Genomic DNA, 21,506 nt, shown 5'->3' with positions numbered 1-21,506 from the left:
AAGCAGCGTGCTTTCATGGGACTGAGACAAGCTCGTTGTGATGCTCGTAACTATGGACGTCGTCTGAAGCGTGCTAGTGAGGCTGAGGAAGAGAACTAAACGAGTTGAGGGATCTAGAGATGTGTGATACGCAGGGACAATTGCGATGTAGTGTTTGTTGGAAGAAACAGAAACAACTAGTTCACAGGTTCAGTTACAGATTCCGCTACTGCTTTCTTCATTTCGAAGAAAGCTTGCTGCTGCTTCAAAAGCTTCTCTCTTCCCTTTGTATACAAGTCTTCTAACTCACTTCTCCAGCCAATCAAATCACAAAGTTTCTGAACTCCCCTATCGCAATCATTCAAGAGAACAACATCCCGAAAGCAACAGTCCATCTGATAGAACCGAAAAGGGCCCACAGGTTCACGATTAATTAGAAAACGAGGAACATTCTCTTTCACTTTGTGTACAAGACCTATACCTCACATCCACTCCCTAAGCAAACCTGCAAAGGGTTGAACGGCTAAAGATGTACCCATAACGATCAGCAGGTCACAACTTGCCATATCAGCTGTGGACAACCAATGGAACTTCTGGGGAAGTGGTTCACCGAAAAACACAATATCTGGTTTCACAAGTCCTCCACATTTACAGGTTGGAACCTTCCGTTGCAGGATCTGTTTCTTAAACCAGTCAATTCGCTGCGGCCTCTTGCACTCTACACAGGAACATGTCGCCATTGTTCCATGAGATTCAACAAGTCGGCTCTCGGGAATCTCGGCTTGACGCTCCAAACCATCAATATTCTGTGTATAGTTTCTCAACAAGATACCTTTCTTGTAGAGTAATTTAATGAAATAATGAGCATATGTGGGTAAATACTGTTCAGGAAAGAGTTCCTAGATGAAAATACCTAAATTAGTACTTACCATAACAAAGGAATAAAATGAATCAGGGTGCTCCCGGAAATAGTCAATATCAAACATTGACTCCGGAGTTGGTAAATTGAACTTTTCGAGATTATAGTAGAGTCCAGTCCCAGGTGACCGAAAGTCAGGTATACCCGCTGAAACTGAGATACCTGCTCCCGACATCACCACGATATTGTGGACTTCTCCCTCTTTAATAATCTTTGCAATACGCTCCACTGTCAAATCACCATGGAGAATGCTATCGTTGTCAATGTCATCAATACCTTCGATGTATACACTTTCTAGTTGTCCCATTTAGCAAGAACTGTGAGAGCCTTCTCAGAGAGATGTAGAGAATGCTCTGTACACTTCTATTAAGAGAGTTCCGCCTTATTCCTTGATTGCCAAAATCGGTTCTGTTTTGAGTTCTTAACAAACAACTCACTTATCGGATTCATGAACTCTTCCAGAAGATCCACAGTAAGGAATACAGGGAATGGAATGATATGTAGAGAAAGAGTGACGAGTCGGAAGTTCTTAGGGGGTGTAATCTTATGCTTTTAAATTTCTGAAATCCAGCTTCATCCATCAAGGATCCTGTACCTCGTCGAACAACTTTTGGACGAACGAGTCATGGATCGCATTCAAGTGGTTGCTTCTATGATGATGGTGATCTCTAGATAATATGGTGACAAATGACAAGATGCAGCGGTTCAAGCATCATACGGAGCAGCAAGTATATCACAGTTCAAAAGATACGCAGCAGGTAGATATGAGAAATGGATTTAACATACAGACAGAGTATGCAAATTGTCTAATTCAGACAGTGGGGGAATCTCCAGTTGTTCATCACAATTCTGTCTTCCCAAGCTTCTCTTCAGTGCACTCTACTGGTAGGCTATTATCTTTGTGTTTCATTCAAGGTTCCTTCAGGAGTCCAGAAGAATCGTTATCGAATGAATATGTGCCCCGAAGTCAATTCGGTCGAAGTCGTTCCCATGGTTTTTCTGCAGCAGAGAGTACAACGACCCAACCGACCCTTCGGAACCAGAAGAAACCAAAGTATTTCGAGGGAGTGCGAAAGTCACTTCAGCGGTCTCGGAAACTGGACAATGTAAGTTTGGAAGGAGGATGGAAGGTAGGATGACTTGTCAATCGATAGTACTCCAAGGACACGAAAGCATAAGGAAGAGAAGAAGAAGCGAAGAGGATTTGGTATATCATTTTTTGGGAAGAATCGCCGCAAACCTCAAAGGAAGCGAGAAGTGTCTTCTATCTCTGATTCATCGAATGAGAATGAAAGTGAATCAGTTTCAGATTCGTTTGATCGAATTCCCTCTCTTCCTGTCCAATCATCATTTCTCCCTCCAACAGAACAGGATACGCATCCATTAACAGAAGATGATCTGCATCTGTTAAGAGAGGATTTAGTGCGTCAGGAGAATGAGATTCATGCTTTGAAGAATGTGACAGCATATCTACAGAAGGAATTGAAACAGAGTCCTGCACGACATGCCACAAATTGTGGTGAGTTGACTCGTCTCTCTGAACAGAATCATCAAATGATTGAATCATTGTATTTCTGAGATCTGAATTGTTTTGTAGAAAGCAAGAATTGATCGAGAAGAAGATGACTCGGAATGAAGAGTTAACAGCCAGTCTGCTGACACACTTCCGATCCACAGTAGAAACACGTGTAAAGGAAGTACAAAAACGAGTAGGTCCAATGGAATTATCTCATCTAGATCAATGCTTGTAATAATCGAAAGAAAATGGTCTTGGAAAATAATATCACTCCTTTTCAGGACTTTTCTTCACGACTTTTGGCATATGCTATCGCTGGTCTCACATTGGTTGGTAGTGTTTTGGTGTGTAGGAGATAACGATGTCAATAAGGGCTAGATTTGTTCCTTTTCTTCCAGTCGAAACTTGGTTTCAAACCGAATAGTGTGTCCATTCCTCTTTCTATTGCTATGTAAGAATGTTTCTTTTGAATCTTTGTTGAATCATAAACAGTTTAGCTAATATACATATGACTCAATTCTTTGTACTTATTCCAATCTGAGTCTTGCAGTACTTCACGCACTTCATTATGAATACTACTCAACACATCAATTGCATTCATTGTCCTCCAAATATTACTCTGTTCATTACTTATGATTTCTATTCTTACCATTATTTCCTTTTCAGCTTCTTTCGCTCCTTCTTCATCTTCAGTTTTTACCTTAATAGGGTTATCAAAGCATGATAGTAAGGATGGAATCACATTCAGTTCCTTCACATACTGGACACAGTCTTGTCCCCGAGTTCTGAACAATAGTAACAATAGACTACTAACTTCAACACAATTCTCTGTGGATTCCCTCAAGCAGCACAACAACAAATCCAATACATTGGATGATTGAACAACTGTATCCATAGCATGAGAATCTACGCACAACTATTCATGAATCATTTCTCTTGTACTTACATTTGATACTAACTGACAGCAGTGCCATGATACTGGCCAATTAAGCTTACCTTCAAGCTGACAATGACGCCAGAGATCACACACCTGGTGGAGATAACCCTTTTGTAAGAAGTACTCCAGGACCGAAGGATCTTCCCAACTCAACTCTGAACAGATTGCTAATGTCAATTGACGTAGAGCTGTTCGCTGCTTTGCTTCCTCTTCTGCAGTACTTGGAATTGCATTTTGTGGAGGATTCAACTGATTCTCTGAACGAGTGAAGAATTCATCCATTGCGGTATCTAGGAATTCCCGTGGTTTTCGTAGCCGATACGAGGATTCTGACAAATAGATATTGACAAAGACTCCACCAACACACCATTCTCTCTGCAATTGTTCATATGTCACAGTGTGATCACTTAACTCATATATTTCGCCTTGTGCATATAGTTGAGCATACCGTTGATACTCCTTCTCAATGGCCTCACTGGCCACAGTTCGCATGTTTCCATCCCAAATAACTTCTGCTGTTACTGTAGTTCCATCAAGGAGACGCAGGAAGTCGACCGTCGTGTCAGTCAGAGCTTCCACCAAATATCCAGGGAGGAAAGCTCGTAGCATCACTCGACAGCGTGATTTCACTTCCTCATTACGACACCAGGTTCCCAGAACTTCTACACAAATAGCCCGCTGTTGACGCAAGGAATCGGAAGGAGAGAGGAAGAGCGTTCGAAGGAAGAGAAGCCAGAGATTGGATGCGACAAGAGTAGGTTGCATGGAGGTGGCATTGAGAGCAATATTCCGAAGGAGAAGGAAGAGAGTATCACGTCGATGAGGAATATCCTGAAGGATAGCTTGAATCACAATATCATAAGCTCCTTGTTGAACAAGCATATTACAAATACGAGGATGTGACGTCAGCATTAACAGTACATCACATGCCTGACCCACAGAAGTATCCGCCAAGTCCCACTGAGGAAGTGAATCAATGATATGAGGTTGAAGGAATCCCAGTAACACTAACAGATCATCAACACATCTGACTTCATCAACGAGAGTTGGATTGTTCTGGAGAAGCAACTGTAAGCTCTGAAGCATCATTTGGACATATTCAGCAGGTAACTCAGTCTCATAGAAGCTTGTAAACACACCTTCCTTCTTGGTTCCTACTCGTTGCTGCTGTAGGAAATAGAGAAGACCATCAAAATACTTTGCATCCTTAAGGAATTGAGCTGGTTGCTGACTGTTATATACACGTACGAAGACGTCTGCTATAAGCAACTCATCCTTGATGGCATCATATACAAACTCCAGTGCATCATGAGTGAATGAAGTGGATCCTTCTAATGCCTTCTCTAGTTGACGAGATAGGAACGTAAGAAGTTGTGTGCGCATTGAATCATTCCAAATGATGAAAGGACTCTCATAAGAATCTGAGGTGAGAATTCGCAGTAACTGATCTGAATTTGGCCGTGCTAACAGATCTGAGAGGGATTTTGTGAGTAAGCGAGTAATTAGTGTACCAAGAAGAGATGGCGAAGGATCTGTTGAAATCATGAGTGTGGCTAAGAGACCCACCACTTGACGACAGATCTGATTCCATGACAAGGCATCCCCAAGCGATACCAGTGATTCCCGTATAGGAGTCGCCTCAGCTACCACCTCTTCAGTCTCCCAAGATGTTGATGTTGATGGAGGAAGAGTTACGGCTGGCAGATCCGATGCCAGCGAGAGATCACTAACCGAAGATGCTCTTGAGGAAGTCTGACGTAACGTAGGACCAAACCGAAGACACTGTTCATTGAGTGCACGCTCACGGTTGTCTTCCTCTTCTGCATCGAAACGGAAAAGCAACGGCAAGATAGTTAAGAGAAGATTGACAGGAGTGTGCATAAGTGTAGCTCGGAATTCTGTAGATCCAGCTAAGGATGTAAGGTATTGAAGAATAGAGGAGAGGATGGGCAGAGGAAGCGAAAGAGAAGGATACAATGAGAGTAATGAGGTTATGTCTTGTTGATCAATGAGAACTGAGGATAATGAATGGAATTGGGCCAAATATGCAAGTAGCGACATGCTTAATTGGAGGATTGAATACACCGATTCGTCGTTTCGATGTACCTGCGGATCAAGCCACAAGAGAAGGTTCCGAAGCACTGTTAGTCCACGTGCTTTGACAAAACATTCAGCATTCTCCACTCCACATTGCGTAGTGACAAGCATGAGACTCGTGAGGTCTTGAAGGAGTTCCATGGACTCATCATCACGGGAATCTGCTTTAATCAAAGCTTGGAGCTGTGTGACCAGAAGATCAAACGAAGGATATGGAAATGATTGGAAACGAATAGGATGATGTGCATAGAGAAGGTATTGTGTACGAACCAGAAGGAGAAGTCGCCACTTTACAGGCTCGTCAGCACGCAATACAGCTCCAGTTAACAGATCACAGGCTAGTTGAAGATGACGCTGACGTTCTGTCCGTTGATCCTCACTCTCCTCCTGCTTCTTATTCCAGAGGGCCCACAACTGACGCTCACATACTTCATCACCTCCTTGCTGATACTCCTCTGGTGTGAGTTGTAGGGTCTCCAAACATTGTTGTTCTGACATCTCACATTTCTTCCTCTTGCCTTCATGTAGCCACTCACGACTGAGTGCTAGGAGTAAGATCCGAGGATCTTTCGCTTGTAACTCCATTGCGCTACCTTGGGACGTCCATTGGCCCAAAAAGTGTTTGCCGCAAAACACTTCTCCATCTAATTCAGGATAATGAATATGAGCCAGAGGAGTGAATGTGTAAGGAGAAGCAGGATTATCATGCAACGAGTTCCAATATGGGAGAATGTGATGACGAACAGAAGCCAGTAAGCGTGACCGCATGGGTGAAGTCCAGATGAGTCGTGGACTGACCTCTTCTCCTGTATACAGACTGATAAACCGCGAGGGATCAGCAGACCGCAATGCATTGAGAAGAGCATCAGGAAGAACTCCTTGAAGAAGTTCTTTGCGCTGTAACGCTAAGCGAAGGAAGAGAACATGGAGGAGTTGCCATGGTTCGGGACGCAGAAGAAGAGCGTCAATGAATGGTGTAGTAACGAGGCTGTTGAAGGACTGAGGGACTATCTTCTGGATCTCGAGGATGAGAGACATGGCATATCCAGCAATTCGAGGTGATGGAAGGAAGAGAGTATTCACAATTGCTAATAGGGCTTGTGGTGTAGAGAGAGAACCTAAGATAACAGGAGCAGGGAAGAGGGTTCGATTAGGTTGGATGTTCTGAGGGATACTCTGCAACATTAGACAATCAAGGATGTCCAAGAGAACAAGAGAACGGTCCTCTGGAGAGAGGATACCAGGAGGAGGTTGTTGTGAATGAGCAGTGATCAATACGCGTAATAACAAGGAGACAGTACATTCAGCCTGTTTGAGAATATGATTTATGTTGGCTGGACACAAAAGAAGTGTTTGAAAGAACAGAAGTATCAAATCCTGTTGAGCACTTGGTTCTTGATTCATCCACATCTGTAGCACATGATTCATATCAAAGAATTCACCACAAGTACTTACATAACGAGCATATACAACACGAAGACAACGTAACAACAAACAAATATGTTCGGATGTCTCGGCTGTGAGCATATGAGCATAAAGAGCAGTGAAAAATAGGGCAGGATCACGTAATTCCAGATTTGGAATACTCATTTTGGCTCCTTGTAATTCCTTTGGAAGACGAGATTCCATTGTAGAACAATACACAACCACGGGAATCTCAGCGATCTGACGAAGGAAATAATCAAAGAGGAGATACTCGGTGTCGTAGGAGGGGTATTCGACCCGGAACTGGTCACTGTTCCACACACAGTTAGGAGTTGCTTCACTCCACACTTTGACTTCCCCATCCAGTGCAAGCTGAAGCTCTGTACGTTGTGTACTATTCCATACAAGACAGTAGGAGTGAGAATCGGAAAGAGCAAGTGAAAAAAAAGAGACGAAATCGGGACCATCTGGAGGGAGTTTGAGAGAACGAACAGTCTGCCATGCAAGGAGTAGATCGAGAGAAGAAGTGGCTTCCGCTATAGAGTTCTGGACATCGAGTGCTTCAAAGAGACCTGAATGGGAAGATGAGTCAAGAGTATGATGGAATTCCCGTGGGAAACATCGATGGAGAAATGCAATCGTTGGAGGATGCTGATATGCGAGGAGAACAAGTAAGCAGCGTGCGAGAAGTTGAAGAACAGGAGACGAATCGAAGAGAGAACAGCGTAATACTTGCAATGTAAGATTTTGTTCTAATGCTTCATTCTGAAGCGAGTGAAGGAATTCAGACATCATTAGACTATGAAGCAGTTCCAACAGAGCACTCTGTTCAACAGGAGGAGCCGTCAGCGCACCCAAAAGTGATGATAGATGAGGTTGAAGAAGCGGAAGAAGGGATTCTACGAGAGCGGTAGGTTGAGGATGCTGGAAAAGCTGTCGGAATGCATGTGTAAGGATGGTGAGTGCTTGAATTCGCTGAAGTTGATATTCAGAACCTTCTTGGAAAGCTAAATGTACCAGCCACTCTGGTACTGCTTCGAGAGTGAGATAAAATGAAGCCATATCATCCTTTGTGTTCAGGAGAGCATGAAGGAACTGAAGAAGAGATGCTTGGAGAGCGAACAGAGATCCTTGACTAAGGATTTGATGGAGAAAGAGTGGTTCCAGAGAAGGTAACAGTGTATGAAGAGAGAGAGAAGGACAATGACGACAAAATTCAAGGAGAAAATGGACCAAGAGACAAGCATCAGATTGATTACCGTGATCACTGGTAGCTATTCCTACCAATTCTTGAATCACAACGACAATAATGCGTTTAGCTTCGTCTTGAGACAGATCTGAATGAGATGAATAGAAACGAGCATTCACGAGATAAGCTTCTGCAGCACTGAGTAGATTTAGGTAAGAGAAACAAGGAACAGGTGTAGAGGAATGAGAGAGAATAGAGAGAATAGAGTCTTCACTAGTAATGGAACTATGTCGTGTGGTATCAGACTCAGACGGAACTGGCCTTGTAAAAATTTGAAGACAACGAAGGGATAGTTTGGCCATATCTGTTGTATTCTTGGCAGAACCCCGAAATTGATATGACTGATGATAGAAGGAGGATGATATGAGAGTATAAGAATGAGACTGAGTTAATTGAATCCACTGAAGAATCGTCACCAACTCATTTCGCTAGAATCTCAATAGATTTGAAAGGATTACTTGTTCTATGTGATACGAAAGAGTATGAAGAAATGCTTCTCGACGATACTGAAAGGAGAGTTCATATGGAGTGTTAATATCTGCAACAATACGAATAAGGTCAGTAAAAGGGATATGATGAAATACAATAGAACCTTCAGGATCTACCTCTTCTATAGCTTCAGTACTAATGCGAAGTTGTCGTGGTTTTGAGGTGTGGGAACTGAATGCAGGATATACCGAGGATTCTTGAATAGATTGCCGATCATTGGGAGACAGCTCATTAGCAGACTCTATCTCATTGGGAGATTTATCACTGATGGATCCAAACTCATTAGTGGGAGACTTGTCACTAACAGATACTCCATCACCAAGCGTATTAGGATCGTTGAGGCCTGATTCTGTTTCCATTACACTATCTTTAACATGTATTCATGATATCTACGTGATGTGAGAAGCAAGAAATTGATCTGGTCCTCGTAATCGTTCAACAGAGAACAGGAAATGATGTTTTGAAGAGGGAGACAATGACTCTATACTTTCTTCTTCATAGTTAGCCTGTTGAGAGGGATCTAAGGTCATTCCACAGAGTTTCATTTGCGTGGCTAATGCAGTGACGAAGCCAAATCGCTCCTTTAAGCGATAAAATCGCTTCTTCTTGCGAATCTCCAATAAGAACATTTCCTCTTGGTCTAGAATAACAGCTCTTGTTATAAAATAGAGTGGAAGAAGTCGAGTAACACCCTCTAGAAGAGAATAGAACGAATACATAACAAACCCGAACCATAGTTCATTTGAAGATATCCTTCTCTTATCTGGAAAGTAATGTGCCGATAGGATCCATCTCGACATATTTTATCTGCAGCAAACGAGTATGGCACTGTCTCTCGAAGTAGATGAGATCTTGCTTCACAAAGAAGTTCATGGATGTTGACTGATTGAAATGTGCATTTTTGTTTGCTTCTACTCGTCATCCTTTCATCCGAAACACACTTTCCCATGTTTGTGATAATTGAAAACTTCATGTTTCCCCCTTCTTCAGCATATACATCTTCAATTGAACTCCAAGGCCAAGTATTTGTGACCGTTCCTTTATCTGGATTGTATGTAGTAATTCCTTCACTGGAAATCGAAAGAATACGGCTATATAAACCCTTCCATTTGTGGACTTTGATGCAAAAAAAGGACACACCACATAACGGTTTCTACTGAATCAACGTGCAATTTACAGGACGTACTCCTTCTAAACTATTGTGAAAATCGGAAACGGGCATCTCCTTGCGTTTTTGAGAAATAGAACTAATCCAAAATCGGGGCTATTTTGTCTTTCTTCACTTGTGCATAGTTGAAGGAGAATGTTATCTCGATCGATTCAGTTCACCGCCATAGCACGGACTGGAACAATCGTAGAGATTGGCGATTGCTGTGAATGTAGTTACTTCGAAGTATCACCACTCGATATGCATATAACAAGACAATTCCACAAACAGTATATTCGAAGCAGGATATTGTTCTTGCATTTCCAGATGGCAAGAAAAAGGCGGCCAGTGTAGATACAAAGCGGACGACTCGAACTAAGTTGGGACTGAGTTCAGGGAAATCCCTTCCTGTAGCAGACTTCTTTGATCGGAAGCAGTACTTTGATGAAGATATGAATGTATTGAAAGCAGATTATGAACCATACAAAGACCCCTTTGTGAAGTTAATTCGTGATGATCTGTGGGTTTTGGATCCAATGGCCTTGCATGTAGTGAAGAGGGTGATAAGTGATGAATAGGATGATCAAATACCTGATTCTTTGAATTTACTACCTGTTTGACTGAAGGAGGGAATTAACTGTAGTGCAGCAAAAGTGTTTTCGACGTAGTGGCTCCAGGAAGCAAGGTAATTCGTTTTGGAGAATCTCTTTGTGTAAGATTGGATTATTGTTGTGAGTTGTAGCGCGGTGTGGGTAATATTTGTTCAATCACAGTAAATCTAGCGACAGATCCTGAAGAAGTGAGAATTCTGGAAAAGTGTGACCTAGGCGAAATCAACATATCATCGAGCCGTTTCGTCCCTCAAGACGGGTATATCGCATGTATGGACAAGCACGAAGTTGTATGGACACGAACTTCGCACTGGAACTCGTCTCTTCTGGAAGATGATCTGTGGAGGTCAGTTGACATACCGGGAGAAGAAGCAGTTAGCGCATGCTGTAAACGATACAAGCAGACTCGTTCCATTTACAGTGTTTGCTATTATTCCTTTTAGTGAGTTTGCTCTTCCGTTTGTATTGAAAGTGAGATTGTTTGAAAATACTGATTCCCAGAAATTCCCCAATTTTCTTCCTTCTAGTTTCACTTCTGAGGCTAAGAAGGCTGATATTCGTAAGAACATTCTGGAGGCTCGTTTGACGATGGCACGTGAGTATTATGATACAATGAAGGCAACAGCCAAGAAGCATCATCGTGAAGACCTTGCTTGTGGTGAATGTGCTTCGGTACCTCTAATGGATGATGTTGATGAATAGGACCTCTTGCATGATGTGCGTGCTGTGGCATATGGTCAAGTAGACGATATAGACGATGTGATACGCGTGTGCAAATTATTTCCTGATGCAATTGTGGTGGATTACTTGGATCGAGCCCAACTAACATCTATTGCAAAGTACATGGGTGTAATGACGATGGGAGGAGAGGAAATGACACGAATTGGACTAAAGACGCGTCTACGTAGTATTGTGAAGGAAGATCGAGAACTGTATTTTGAAGGTTTGCAAGGGTTAACACGAGCAGAATTATCACAGTGTTGTGAGATGCGTGGCTTACCTAGTGATGGATTGTTGAAAGCGGAGTATATGGATCTGATGAATCAGTGGCTTCAGTTAGCTGTAGAGAAGCGGGTTCCTACAAGTCTTCTTGTTATGAGTAACATGCTATCAATTCTCCGTAAAGAGGACAACATTGAGACAATGCTATCATCTGCTGTATCGATGTTGAATGAGGATGTGGTGAAAGAAGTGAGGATTTGTGGTACAGATGAAGAATAGGCGATTATGGCAGTGTCTCCAGTGGGTGATAAGACTGCTGTGAAACTTCGTTACGAGCGTGCCGTAGCTGCAGATGAAGAGATTAAGGAGGAGAATGAGGTGAAAGCGGAATTTGCTATCAATACAAATGTGAGTGATTAAAGATGCATATCATCGATAGATGGTGATGTTTAATCCAACGGAATTGGAGAAGAAGAAGGGAAGGAAGAGTAGGAAGAATTCAAAGAAGAGTTCGATTGAAATTCTATAATTGTTTATCTTTTCTGATTATGTGTTTGTAGGAAAATAGACTTGAGAAGAAGTAGATTATTTTCTGGTCACAAATGAAGAGTCTTCCAGAACGATCTTCACGAGGTACCAGAATGCACGCTTTGGAAGGCGCAGCAATGGAGGCGGATATGCAATTTTGGAATCAAGACTTCTTTAAAGAGGAAAGTAATGATGACGATTTTTCAGATTCGCATGGTATAACAATATGACAGAGATTCAGAGATAGAGGACGAACCTTTGAGTGATAGTGAGGATTCGGATATCGATCTTCCAGAAGATGAAAATGAACAACCATTAGTGATAGAACGACCAGAAAAGAAGGTGATTTGTTTTAAGAGAGACTGATCTTTGTAGGAAAAGGTGAAACGGACAGTGTATTTAGATCCAGCATTTAAGAAAAAGAAATCAAAGAAAAAAGCAGTGCCTCCCAAAGATGGTGAAGCCAATCCCTCGGTATCGGCTCCTGTACACAAACCAAGTATGATTCTGAAATTGGAATAATGAAAGAACCTCCACCTCCACCTATGGAGTTGACATTGCGAGCTTCAACAAAGATCAAGAGTATGATATCTGCTTCGCAAAGACTTTATGAGGAAGAGATGGATGATGCTGTATTATTAGGAGTATTGTTTGAGAACTAGTCGAGTCATACACGGAAAAAGCAAGTGATTCGACGAATTACACAGAATCAGATGTTGCGTCAGTGTGCATCGAATGAAGTTGAAAACACAATGTATTAATATGAAGAGGATGGAATGTAGTTCTTTACATTATATATTGAAAGAAGAGGAGAAAAGGAAATCAGTTGCCAAGAAGAAAGTGTAGGAATGGAGAGAAAGGATGAAGTGTAGAATCACGGGAAATCGGTTATGTTTGCTTTCGAATCGAAAATGTCCTTATTATTATCTTTATTCCTCTCCGAGTGCATGTCCAGTGTGGCCTCATTCGGAGCATCCTAAGAAAGAACGATGTGTATTTGGTGATGGTCCTGCTCGATACAAGCATCCTCAGACACAACAGGGATATTGCTCAATGGCCTGTTATAAACGGATCGAAGAGGAGTATGAAAGGCGGCGTTTCCGAGTGGATATTCCTCATTTTGAGAATACAAAATCAAAGGTAGAGCAAGGTGAGGCGAGTTCTTCTATTGGTGCAGCCGATTCATTATCGGCGCTACCTGTTCAAACTACTTCAAGAGTCGGTGATGGATCTACACATTTGGGTGCTGTATCAACCAATCTGAGTGCTCCAACTTCAAGTACAGCGCCTCAGTCATCTACTTCTAAACCACCTGTCAAGCCTACCCAACCATCATCCAAATCCTCTTCAGCTCCACCACCGAAGTCTTCTGTACCTCCAACTAAACCTCTTTCACAATCATCACAACAGATGGTGAGTCGGCCCATGATGGTGACATCGACTACGCCTGATGGGAAAACCGTGCAGTATCAGTTGAACCACGCACGGAGTATTCTCGTGAATTCTAGCGGTGTGAACATTCCAATTGCCGTAAATCAAGTGTATTATCTTCAAATTGATTACAATGGACACACAGTTGCTACACCACATTTAATGTGTGGCACGACAGTAAAGAATGGATGCTTGTTTTATTGTATGGTACCAATGGTTTTGATGAACAATCAATCAACGAAATGTATGTGTTTGTTTGGAATCACGGGAATCTCTCAATTTTATCAGAACAGAGTGTTTGTTGAGAAAAGGATCCTCGCATGAATCCGGAAGTATTTCAGTTACAAAAGATTGTGACGTTGGAATCCACCAAAGTTGAAACCATTGCCTTATCAAGTGATTTGTTTTGAAGATAAGGATAACGTATAGATGGTGTTGATTCCAACCGTATCCATGTTTTTGTTGCGATTAAGGGAGGCAAATTGTTTGAATATTTTGTGTCTGCTGAAGCTCGTAATGAAGAGCATACTGTACGTAAAAATGTATTGAATGTGAATTACAGTACCGAAAATATACATTGACAAATACAATATCTACAATTGCAAGTAAGAAGAGGATCCAGAAGATCCTCCCGGTCATTGGATTATCCAAAGTTTTCGTTCTCAGCAGTAGGATTGATGACCGTTGGACCATTATGGATAGATGGAATCATCTCGGCATTTGATTTTAACAGTCTGAGTCCATTGTTCTGTGAGATCGATGTGCAAAATGTTCTGGATATGGGACTAAACTGGATGCTCTGGGAAGGAGCGCTTCAAGTGTGGGTTTTGATCAAAAAACGATTGCTATTATACTCTTATGATCATGGTCAATTCCGACAGTTTCAGACTATTCCCTTAAATGACACACCGTTACGCATTAGCTGGGTTCGTTCCAATGTGTATTTGCAATACAAGGACCACTTGATGGTAATTGATGTATCTTCCCTCCAAGTGCTTTCGGACGTGAAACTTCCGGTGAAGTTCTCTGCCCCTCTTGAGATGAAAGTACTTAACTCGGGTACAGTTGTCTTCAATTCTGCCCCTGGCGTTTATTCATCAGTGCAAAACACCATGATCGTGCATGGAACTGTTGCCAAGGATATGGCATACAATACACCGTTCTTATTCTTGCTCAATGAGACACTTTCTGTGTATGACCAAAATAGTGGTGAATTGGTCCAGACTTTGGCGACTCCAAATATCGAGAGGATTTGTGATAATTCTCTTCTGTGGGATGCTATGCAAGCAGAAGCGTATAGTTTGTGTGTCTGTGTTGACAGCAGTGGTACTGTGAGTATTATAGATTATAGCAATGCTGATATGTTGGTCACTCGCCTTCTCCAGAATAGCCAGATCCAAACAGCCTTCGACGTGTTTCATCGGTGTGAGAATGTGGGTTGTTCCTGTCTGGACAAGTCACAGTCACATCAACAGGCCTTCTTGTACTATATGAAGAACCTCCAGTTTCAGGAGGCCAGTCAGCACGCCTGTGATGCATCACTGGATCCAGCAGAACTCCTCCAACTCTTCCCAGACCTACGATATAAAGATCTCCCTGAAGGTCATGTGATAACGAGTGAAGTACTTGGACGTAACGTCCATTCTATCACGGAGTTTGTGCTGTCTATCCTGAAGCAACAGTCCGCGGATCCGGCTCGCATCATAGCTGATTCTGAGCAAGTTCAGAGCCGTCTCCGCGAGGCTTACGAGTCGTTGCTGGCAGTACTTTTCCAAGCTCATGAGACTCAGCCGAGTCGGCTGGTGGATGTGGCTCTGCTCCGTCTGCTACTGCACCTGAATGATAATCGTGTTGGTGACTTCATTGCATCGCCAACAATGTGTGAAGAGGAGGATGTTCATGACTTGTTGTGGTCCCGCGGGATGTATGGAGAATTGGCACAGTTCTATCTGATCAAGGAGAAACCGGAGAAGGCGTTGAGTTTGTGGCAGCAATTGGGAGAAGGAGAACTACAGGAAGAGAATGTGGATGGATTGAAGAGGAGTTGTGAGTATTTGCGATCAGAACAAAATGAAGACATTCAAATGATATTGAGATTTGCTCCGTGGATTTTGAAGCAGAATCCTGAAGAAGGATATCGCTTATTCACAGATGCTGCCTGCAGTTCTGCTCCTGTGTATGATCGTGTGTTGGAGTTGATGACAGATCCTTCCTATCATCAAAAGTACATTGCTTATTGTGTGACTGTTCTCCAGCTCCATGTGCCTGTTGTTGCTACAGAGTATGTTCAAGACTTGATTCGAGACTTATTAAAACAAGTGGATGAACAAGCTCTTTCTGTGGATGTAACTGTCTTCGATGAAACTCCACAAGAAGTGAAACCACAGCGTCAAAGGTTGCTTTTGTTCCTTCAGCGGAATGAAGACTATGATGCAGAGAGTGTGTATACATCACTGGTCCAGGTTCCTTTATACTTTGAGCAAGTGACGGTGCTAATACGTCTTGGTCGTTATGGTGAGGCCTTGCACTTGCTATTATACACACTTCGTTCAGTGAAGTTGGCTTGTGAGTGTTGTATGGGTGCTGATCAGGAGGCCTGGCGCTTGTTATTGAAGATGCTTTTTAATGAGAAGGAGGAAGAGTAAGTGATAAGAAGCCTGATGAGGCGTAGGAAACGAGAAGCATTCCGTGAGGCTGGTCTGCATGTGTTGGAAGAACATGCTGATCGAATCGATCCTCTGATGGTATTGGAGTTATTGCCAGGGGATGTGCTGTCTCATGAGCTATTACAGTATTACCAGCAAATCATTCCTCACTCCATGGATACGTTACGGGAAGCAAGAATTCAGTTGGGAATGACACAGTAGGAAAGGTGATGAGAGTGAAGAGTAGGGTGAAGTTAAAGGAGAAGGAGAAGTATCTGAAAGATATACAAAATACCCGTGTTGTGGTTGAGGTGGGACAGAAGTGTCCTATATGTGGAGAGGCGTTAGGTTTGGATGTGGCGTTAACGAGAGAGAGACAGATTGTGCATGAGGGTTGTACTACAGAAACGTTAGTAGAATTGAAAGATTTATTTTGATATGTTTGTTATAGTGGAAGAAGAATGGGGTGGTAAACAGAGTGATGACTTGCGTCAAAGTGGAACATCCCTGAGAGATTAGTTACAAACAAACAACATCTATCTCCTTATAAACCACTTAAAACCTCGCTTTTTATCTTCATGTCCTTCATCAACAGCTAGATCGACTTCTTTCAGACTTGAGTCGATCTGAGGACATGCACTATTCACTTCGGCTTCGGTCGATCCAGCAAACACTTGGGATCCAGAATGTGGCATAAGGACAAATTGGGAGTCAACTACAGATCTACACCTTATCTCACAATCCTTCACTTACTGGGCCTCACTAACATGAGTACTGGATTTCCGTTTCGAAGTGTCGTCGAGGTCCGCTATGGGAGAGGAACTCCGTTCTCGGAGCTTTTGTCGCTCTATTCCTCAGCTGTCCTAAACACTATCACCTGCTACTGTCAGTGCTTCGCGTGCCTCTGGCGGTGCACTTCGCAATAGATCTCGACGAAGAGCTCTGTTGGCACCAATACAATGCTTCGGTAGGGCACTAACGGTGTGTTGTTGTGACTCAATCATCCAATCATAGATCCCATCATCTTCAATACACTACTGTTGAGAGACCTCAACAAACATACATTCCGTTTCATCAAGTTGGTAAAGAGACCACGAAGATAGGTGTAATCTGGGGTATCGGTAAACTGTAAGGAGTGACAGTAATCAAAGTATAGTAGAAACTCCACTGGACAATCCTGACAGAGTCGATCAAAAGCAATTTCCATTTTGTATTCCATTATTCGAGCATATTTCTCTTTCTTCGTATCTGCACGTAGACCTTGCCACGGAAGCTTCCCTCGCAAAAAGTAAATGAGAACATATCCGAGCGACTCCAAATCATCACGTCTACTCTGTTCCATCCCAAGGTGATTGTATAGGGATGCATACCGAGGAGTACCCGTCAGGCTTTTGTTTTCACGATATCTAGATGAGAAAATAGGAGATTGACCTACGGAATATGCTCTTGAGTGGAGGGATTCCGATACCGTTTGCTGAGTCCGAAGTCGAGAAGAAAAACGACATTCGCATCCTTCCCTAGCCCAACAGCGAAGTTATCAGGCTTGATGTCCCGATGAATGAAATATTTCTGATGCACATATTGGACTCGTAGAATCATTTCTCGAGCAAGCATACAGACCGTTTTCAACGAGAACTGGCGATTACAGTAACAAAAGAGATCTTCGAGGCTGGGACCCAATAAATCCATTACCATCACATTATAATTTCCTTCTTTGCTGTAATAGTGTACAGATGGGATTCCAACCCCACCACTGATAATACGATAAATTTTGTATTCATACTGCAGTTGTGGATTTCTGGAGGAGGAAGATTCGAGTTTAATGGCTATTTCATTCCCTGAGTATCATTCCTGCAAACAAACCTGACCTGTTGTTATATCCGTTCCGAGATAGATTTCTCCGAAGGCACCACCACCTACTCTTCGTCCCAGGCGGTAATTGTAACCAACTCGGAATTCCATGAAACAATGGCTTTATTCAATAACCAGAACACTTGTGGAGTGAAACAAAACAGCAGACTACTTGAGAGAATGTACAGTGAATCGTGTTTGATAAACAAGATACCACTAATCATATCGAAGAAAGGAGTCATAACAGCACATGGAAATAAGCGAAAGTGTGAGAGTTCGATGTTTGGATGGTGCACGAGAATGGTCTGAGAAGAGGATAGTGATGAGGGATATTGTCAAAGAAAGCTGCTATGCGAATGCTGTTGTTTCGATTGGCATTATGCTTATTCCTTTTTGATTGTGGCATGAGTGCTTCGTCGGAGACAGATGCTATTTGTTCTCCTCCCTGTGAAAATGGTGGTATTTGCATCTCCTCGAATGTTTGTAATTGCCCAAGTGGTTTTTCAGGGAGTTCTTGTGAAATCACAACAACAAGGGAGAAGAAGGGAATTCAGGCAGATCGGATAGTAATTATGATCTGCTTAGTATCTGTCATAGCGATAACTGTTGTTGGTATTTGGTACAAACGTCGATTGGCTGCTCAGTCTCGCAGGATAATCCGGCTTGAGGATCCATTTGTGGTGAGTTTGTCTCGGATGAGCAAGAATGTGAAGTATCAATCGGTTGCAAGTCGTTCTAACAAAACTAAAGGTCGATTTGTATATCCAACACCTTATCCTCCAGTTCATATTCATTCTTGAATATTATCGTTTACGATTTGATTGTTTGTTAACATGGATGTGCAAGATCTTATTGATAAAAAAACGACAACGACGTGATTCGAACACGCGCGGGTAATACCCATTAACTTAGCAGGCTAACGCCTTAACCACTCGGCCACGTTGTCTTACAAATGTTCTTAATTTGCCTCTATAAAAGAGGACAATCAAGAATAGATATCAAACAATGCTTTCTATAGTGCGAAAGAGTGTATTTAATGTTCTAAGGCGTGGATATATTGTTGTCCACGTAAGTTGTTTGACGGAGGAAGGTATCCTTAACTGAGAAGATTAAGTTTAGGAGTTGAAGAGGCATTTAAGAAGGAATGTGTCGATAATTGCCAGCAGAGGTAGTGGATTTTGGATCGGTTAACTCATAGTATTCACGAACGCGGTATTGTCCGTTTTGACATTATCCAGGTAGAACTACTCCATAATGAGTAATTATCAGGAAAAGACGAACCAACGCCATTTTTTACTCAATGAGGTAATCCATCGTAATCAGTGATATTCAAGGTGTATGTAAACGAAGAAGCGATGAAGAAGCATAGAGAGACACCACACTTCAAACGGTTTAACGAGATGTGTGATCAATACCTTTGTGAACCCCGAACCCGTACTGTATTTGAAAGTATTTGCCCTGATGATGAGCTGTGGGTGGCTCACGTTAGCAAGATGAATACATGAATTGTTCATTATAAACACATTAAATGATAGTTACTCTCTCTTATCCTCGATCTTAGGTCTCCACAGTTGCTTGATGGTAGCAGTCAGACCATCGGAAGTAGCATTCAGGTACAGAAGACCAAACATGGCAATCAGAGAAACGATAAGATCCGTAATCTTTAGAGCCTTTCCCAGGTTCTATTTATCAACACTCGTCCATAACCGTACAGGTCCACAATAATCACTCCACACATGACTCATACCAATGCATCCATGCAGAGGATAAAGAACACACATGATGTAATCGATAGGTACCTACATTTCAAAATCGGTTCCAAGTACTCACACAAACGGCAGAGGGAGCGAGAATGAAAGAGATAGGGAAAAGAACAGCAGCAGTCAACTGAGAGTAATGGAAAATCTTCTCATGAAGATTTGTGGAATCACCTAGGAATAACGACTTGAAAAGAGAATGAAACAGTTCCACAGACCAACCCAAAGGTTTGCAGGCTTGGCAGGAGAGGAATAGTTGTAGGGAGTGTGATATCTGGCAAAGACAGGGATCTGAGCCGCTGCATAGCAACTCACACTCTTGACAGACATCTGTCCTACACGGAGAGCTCTCATAGTCATCGACATGGTGTTCAAGCGCTTTTTGTGGGTTGGAAGAGGAATCGCGGGAATGGATAGTATTTGTGATAGTGAGGGACTAATGATGAAGAAGTACCTATCCAACGAAATGATTCTTCTCAGGTGCTGTACCAATATGGGAATAAGTGGACAATAGAGGGATGTGATGGGTATTGGGTGTCACAAAGATATGCTAGTTTATGACTTCTCCAGTACTAGAGTGGAGGGAGAAAGAGCAAATATTATTTGTTCGTGAAATGAGTTCAGTGAATTATTTTGGAAACGAGGTGGAATGGAAGAAATTCCGAGAGGGACTTCAAGAGATCGTAGATGAGCACAAACCTGGAATAATCTTGATTGAGAAGACGTGGTGTCCCACATGCAAGAAAGTGGGTGAGCGGTTTAAAAATGATGCTGAGTTTGTCGAGTTGAGTAAGCAATTTGTGATGATCGCTTGCATTGACGATGATGAACCCACATATGACGAATTCCGTCCAGGTAACTGTAGTAGTTCACTGTAATTTATAGATGGCGCATATTATCCTCGCATGTTCTTTGTGGACAAGAATGGGAATATTGATTATTCCTATGCCAATTCTCCTAGTGGTCAAATCTATCGTTACTTTTTCAGTAAAGTGGAACCTTTTAAGGAGAAGATGAAGCAGATGCTGGAGAGCTGATTCTTCTTCATGTATTTATATATGTAATGATGTTTATTATAAACAATGGATGCGATGCGAAATGGTTTACTGGAGAAGATTCGGAAAATGGGAGAGGAATCACTGGTTCATTGAATTTGGATGTACCTCCAACGATTTAGACAATCTGGTAATCGAATGTTCGAAAAAGGAGTTGAGCAGGTGATTCTAAATCGTGCTATGATTGGTAGAACGAATCTTTTGACCCAATCACCACATGATAACAAATGGAGCATCTCTTTAGTCATTCACAGTTCTTTAACTAGTGTACTATAGTTAGTTGCTATTGTAAGCGATAGTAGAGATGGAATAAAGGGTAGATGGGCAAGGGTTCGAATGTCCAGAAGAAGCAAGCTGCTCGTGCTAGACACGAGAAGGAGGCCTCAAAGCCTCAGGGAGGAGGTGGTCAGGCTGGAAAAGCTGCTCGTACTGGAGCTAACGCACCAAAGGTTGTGTGTATGATTTGTCGTGTTTGTTTTCGAGGGGATATTGACAGGTAGACTGAGTTTATGGCATCCCAAAGCGATTCTCAGTTGAAGGGACATCAGGAGAACAAGCATCCTACTCGTACTTTTGCAGAGTGCTTCCCTGAACGAGCTAAGCTTGCTCAATAAAGCTGAGCTGTTATTATGGAAGTCGTTTGTTTGTTTATATATTGTAGTTGTGTTTTAGGGAGTTTGTAACTAGCCATGAGGTGTGGGATTTCATGTTGTTAATTCTTCAGTGTCATCACCAGGCTTCTCCACTAACGACTAAGATCCTTTGGTTTAGCAAATATCATTGATTGGTCCTATTCTCCTTCTCATGTTGCTATAGACCTAGTCCCACTGCTTGCATTTTTCATTCTCCAAACTCTTCAGTGATCTTTGATTATCAAATCACGAATCACTATTCAATAAGAACCACTGATTTCTTCATAGCTTCCTCA

The 21,506-nt window shown here is 42.3% G+C and overlaps 9 protein-coding genes across 9 annotated transcripts; 5 read left to right on the top strand and 4 right to left on the bottom strand.

Moving 5' to 3' along the window:
* Nucleotides 1–176: 176 nt before the first annotated feature.
* On the bottom strand, nucleotides 177–1,205 carry JH06_2959 (NAD-dependent protein deacetylase; the record flags this gene model as incomplete). The annotated part of the gene is made up of 4 exons (XM_014671160.1): nucleotides 177–327; nucleotides 385–454; nucleotides 485–878; nucleotides 909–1,205. 4 exons carry the CDS (start codon nucleotides 1,203–1,205, stop codon nucleotides 177–179), a joined length of 912 nt encoding a protein of 303 aa, XP_014526646.1.
* Nucleotides 1,206–2,907: 1,702 nt separating this feature from the next.
* Nucleotides 2,908–9,240, bottom strand: JH06_2958 (hypothetical protein; the record flags this gene model as incomplete). Its single annotated transcript, XM_014671159.1, has 5 exons — nucleotides 2,908–3,033; nucleotides 3,064–3,320; nucleotides 3,357–8,550; nucleotides 8,581–8,974; nucleotides 9,005–9,240. The coding sequence occupies 5 exons, from the start codon at nucleotides 9,238–9,240 to the stop codon at nucleotides 2,908–2,910; spliced, it is 6,207 nt and encodes a 2,068-aa protein (XP_014526645.1).
* A 674-nt stretch (nucleotides 9,241–9,914) lies between these two features.
* On the top strand, nucleotides 9,915–11,731 carry JH06_2957 (hypothetical protein; the record flags this gene model as incomplete). Its single annotated transcript, XM_014671158.1, has 8 exons — nucleotides 9,915–9,965; nucleotides 9,995–10,306; nucleotides 10,337–10,372; nucleotides 10,402–10,470; nucleotides 10,501–10,557; nucleotides 10,586–11,041; nucleotides 11,072–11,560; nucleotides 11,591–11,731. 8 exons carry the CDS (start codon nucleotides 9,915–9,917, stop codon nucleotides 11,729–11,731), a joined length of 1,611 nt encoding a protein of 536 aa, XP_014526644.1.
* Nucleotides 11,732–11,952: 221 nt separating this feature from the next.
* On the top strand, nucleotides 11,953–13,103 carry JH06_2956 (hypothetical protein; the record flags this gene model as incomplete). Its single annotated transcript, XM_014671157.1, has 8 exons — nucleotides 11,953–12,055; nucleotides 12,087–12,181; nucleotides 12,215–12,338; nucleotides 12,368–12,471; nucleotides 12,502–12,593; nucleotides 12,622–12,681; nucleotides 12,712–12,943; nucleotides 12,984–13,103. 8 exons carry the CDS (start codon nucleotides 11,953–11,955, stop codon nucleotides 13,101–13,103), a joined length of 930 nt encoding a protein of 309 aa, XP_014526643.1.
* Nucleotides 13,104–13,590: 487 nt separating this feature from the next.
* On the top strand, nucleotides 13,591–16,352 carry JH06_2955 (hypothetical protein; the record flags this gene model as incomplete). Its single annotated transcript, XM_014671156.1, has 6 exons — nucleotides 13,591–13,666; nucleotides 13,700–13,812; nucleotides 13,833–13,938; nucleotides 13,973–15,911; nucleotides 15,942–16,133; nucleotides 16,163–16,352. 6 exons carry the CDS (start codon nucleotides 13,591–13,593, stop codon nucleotides 16,350–16,352), a joined length of 2,616 nt encoding a protein of 871 aa, XP_014526642.1.
* Nucleotides 16,353–16,451: 99 nt separating this feature from the next.
* Nucleotides 16,452–17,877, bottom strand: JH06_2954 (casein kinase; the record flags this gene model as incomplete). Its single annotated transcript, XM_014671155.1, has 6 exons — nucleotides 16,452–16,638; nucleotides 16,669–16,762; nucleotides 16,793–16,949; nucleotides 16,979–17,321; nucleotides 17,351–17,753; nucleotides 17,784–17,877. 6 exons carry the CDS (start codon nucleotides 17,875–17,877, stop codon nucleotides 16,452–16,454), a joined length of 1,278 nt encoding a protein of 425 aa, XP_014526641.1.
* Nucleotides 17,878–19,301: 1,424 nt separating this feature from the next.
* JH06_2953 (succinate dehydrogenase) lies at nucleotides 19,302–19,889 on the bottom strand (the record flags this gene model as incomplete). The annotated part of the gene is made up of 4 exons (XM_014671154.1): nucleotides 19,302–19,448; nucleotides 19,479–19,565; nucleotides 19,597–19,697; nucleotides 19,730–19,889. 4 exons carry the CDS (start codon nucleotides 19,887–19,889, stop codon nucleotides 19,302–19,304), a joined length of 495 nt encoding a protein of 164 aa, XP_014526640.1.
* A 248-nt stretch (nucleotides 19,890–20,137) lies between these two features.
* JH06_2952 (thioredoxin) lies at nucleotides 20,138–20,560 on the top strand (the record flags this gene model as incomplete). The annotated part of the gene is made up of 2 exons (XM_014671153.1): nucleotides 20,138–20,378; nucleotides 20,409–20,560. 2 exons carry the CDS (start codon nucleotides 20,138–20,140, stop codon nucleotides 20,558–20,560), a joined length of 393 nt encoding a protein of 130 aa, XP_014526639.1.
* A 338-nt stretch (nucleotides 20,561–20,898) lies between these two features.
* On the top strand, nucleotides 20,899–21,192 carry JH06_2951 (hypothetical protein; the record flags this gene model as incomplete). Its single annotated transcript, XM_014671152.1, has 2 exons — nucleotides 20,899–21,048; nucleotides 21,079–21,192. The coding sequence occupies 2 exons, from the start codon at nucleotides 20,899–20,901 to the stop codon at nucleotides 21,190–21,192; spliced, it is 264 nt and encodes an 87-aa protein (XP_014526638.1).
* Nucleotides 21,193–21,506: the final 314 nt, after the last annotated feature.

Source organism: Blastocystis sp. subtype 4 (genome assembly GCF_000743755.1).
Source record: "Blastocystis sp. subtype 4 strain WR1 chromosome Unknown seqid_0188, whole genome shotgun sequence".
In the NCBI taxonomy this organism is placed as follows: domain Eukaryota; class Bigyra; order Opalinata; family Blastocystidae; genus Blastocystis; species Blastocystis sp. subtype 4.
This window is presented reverse-complemented; position numbering and strand designations above follow the sequence as displayed.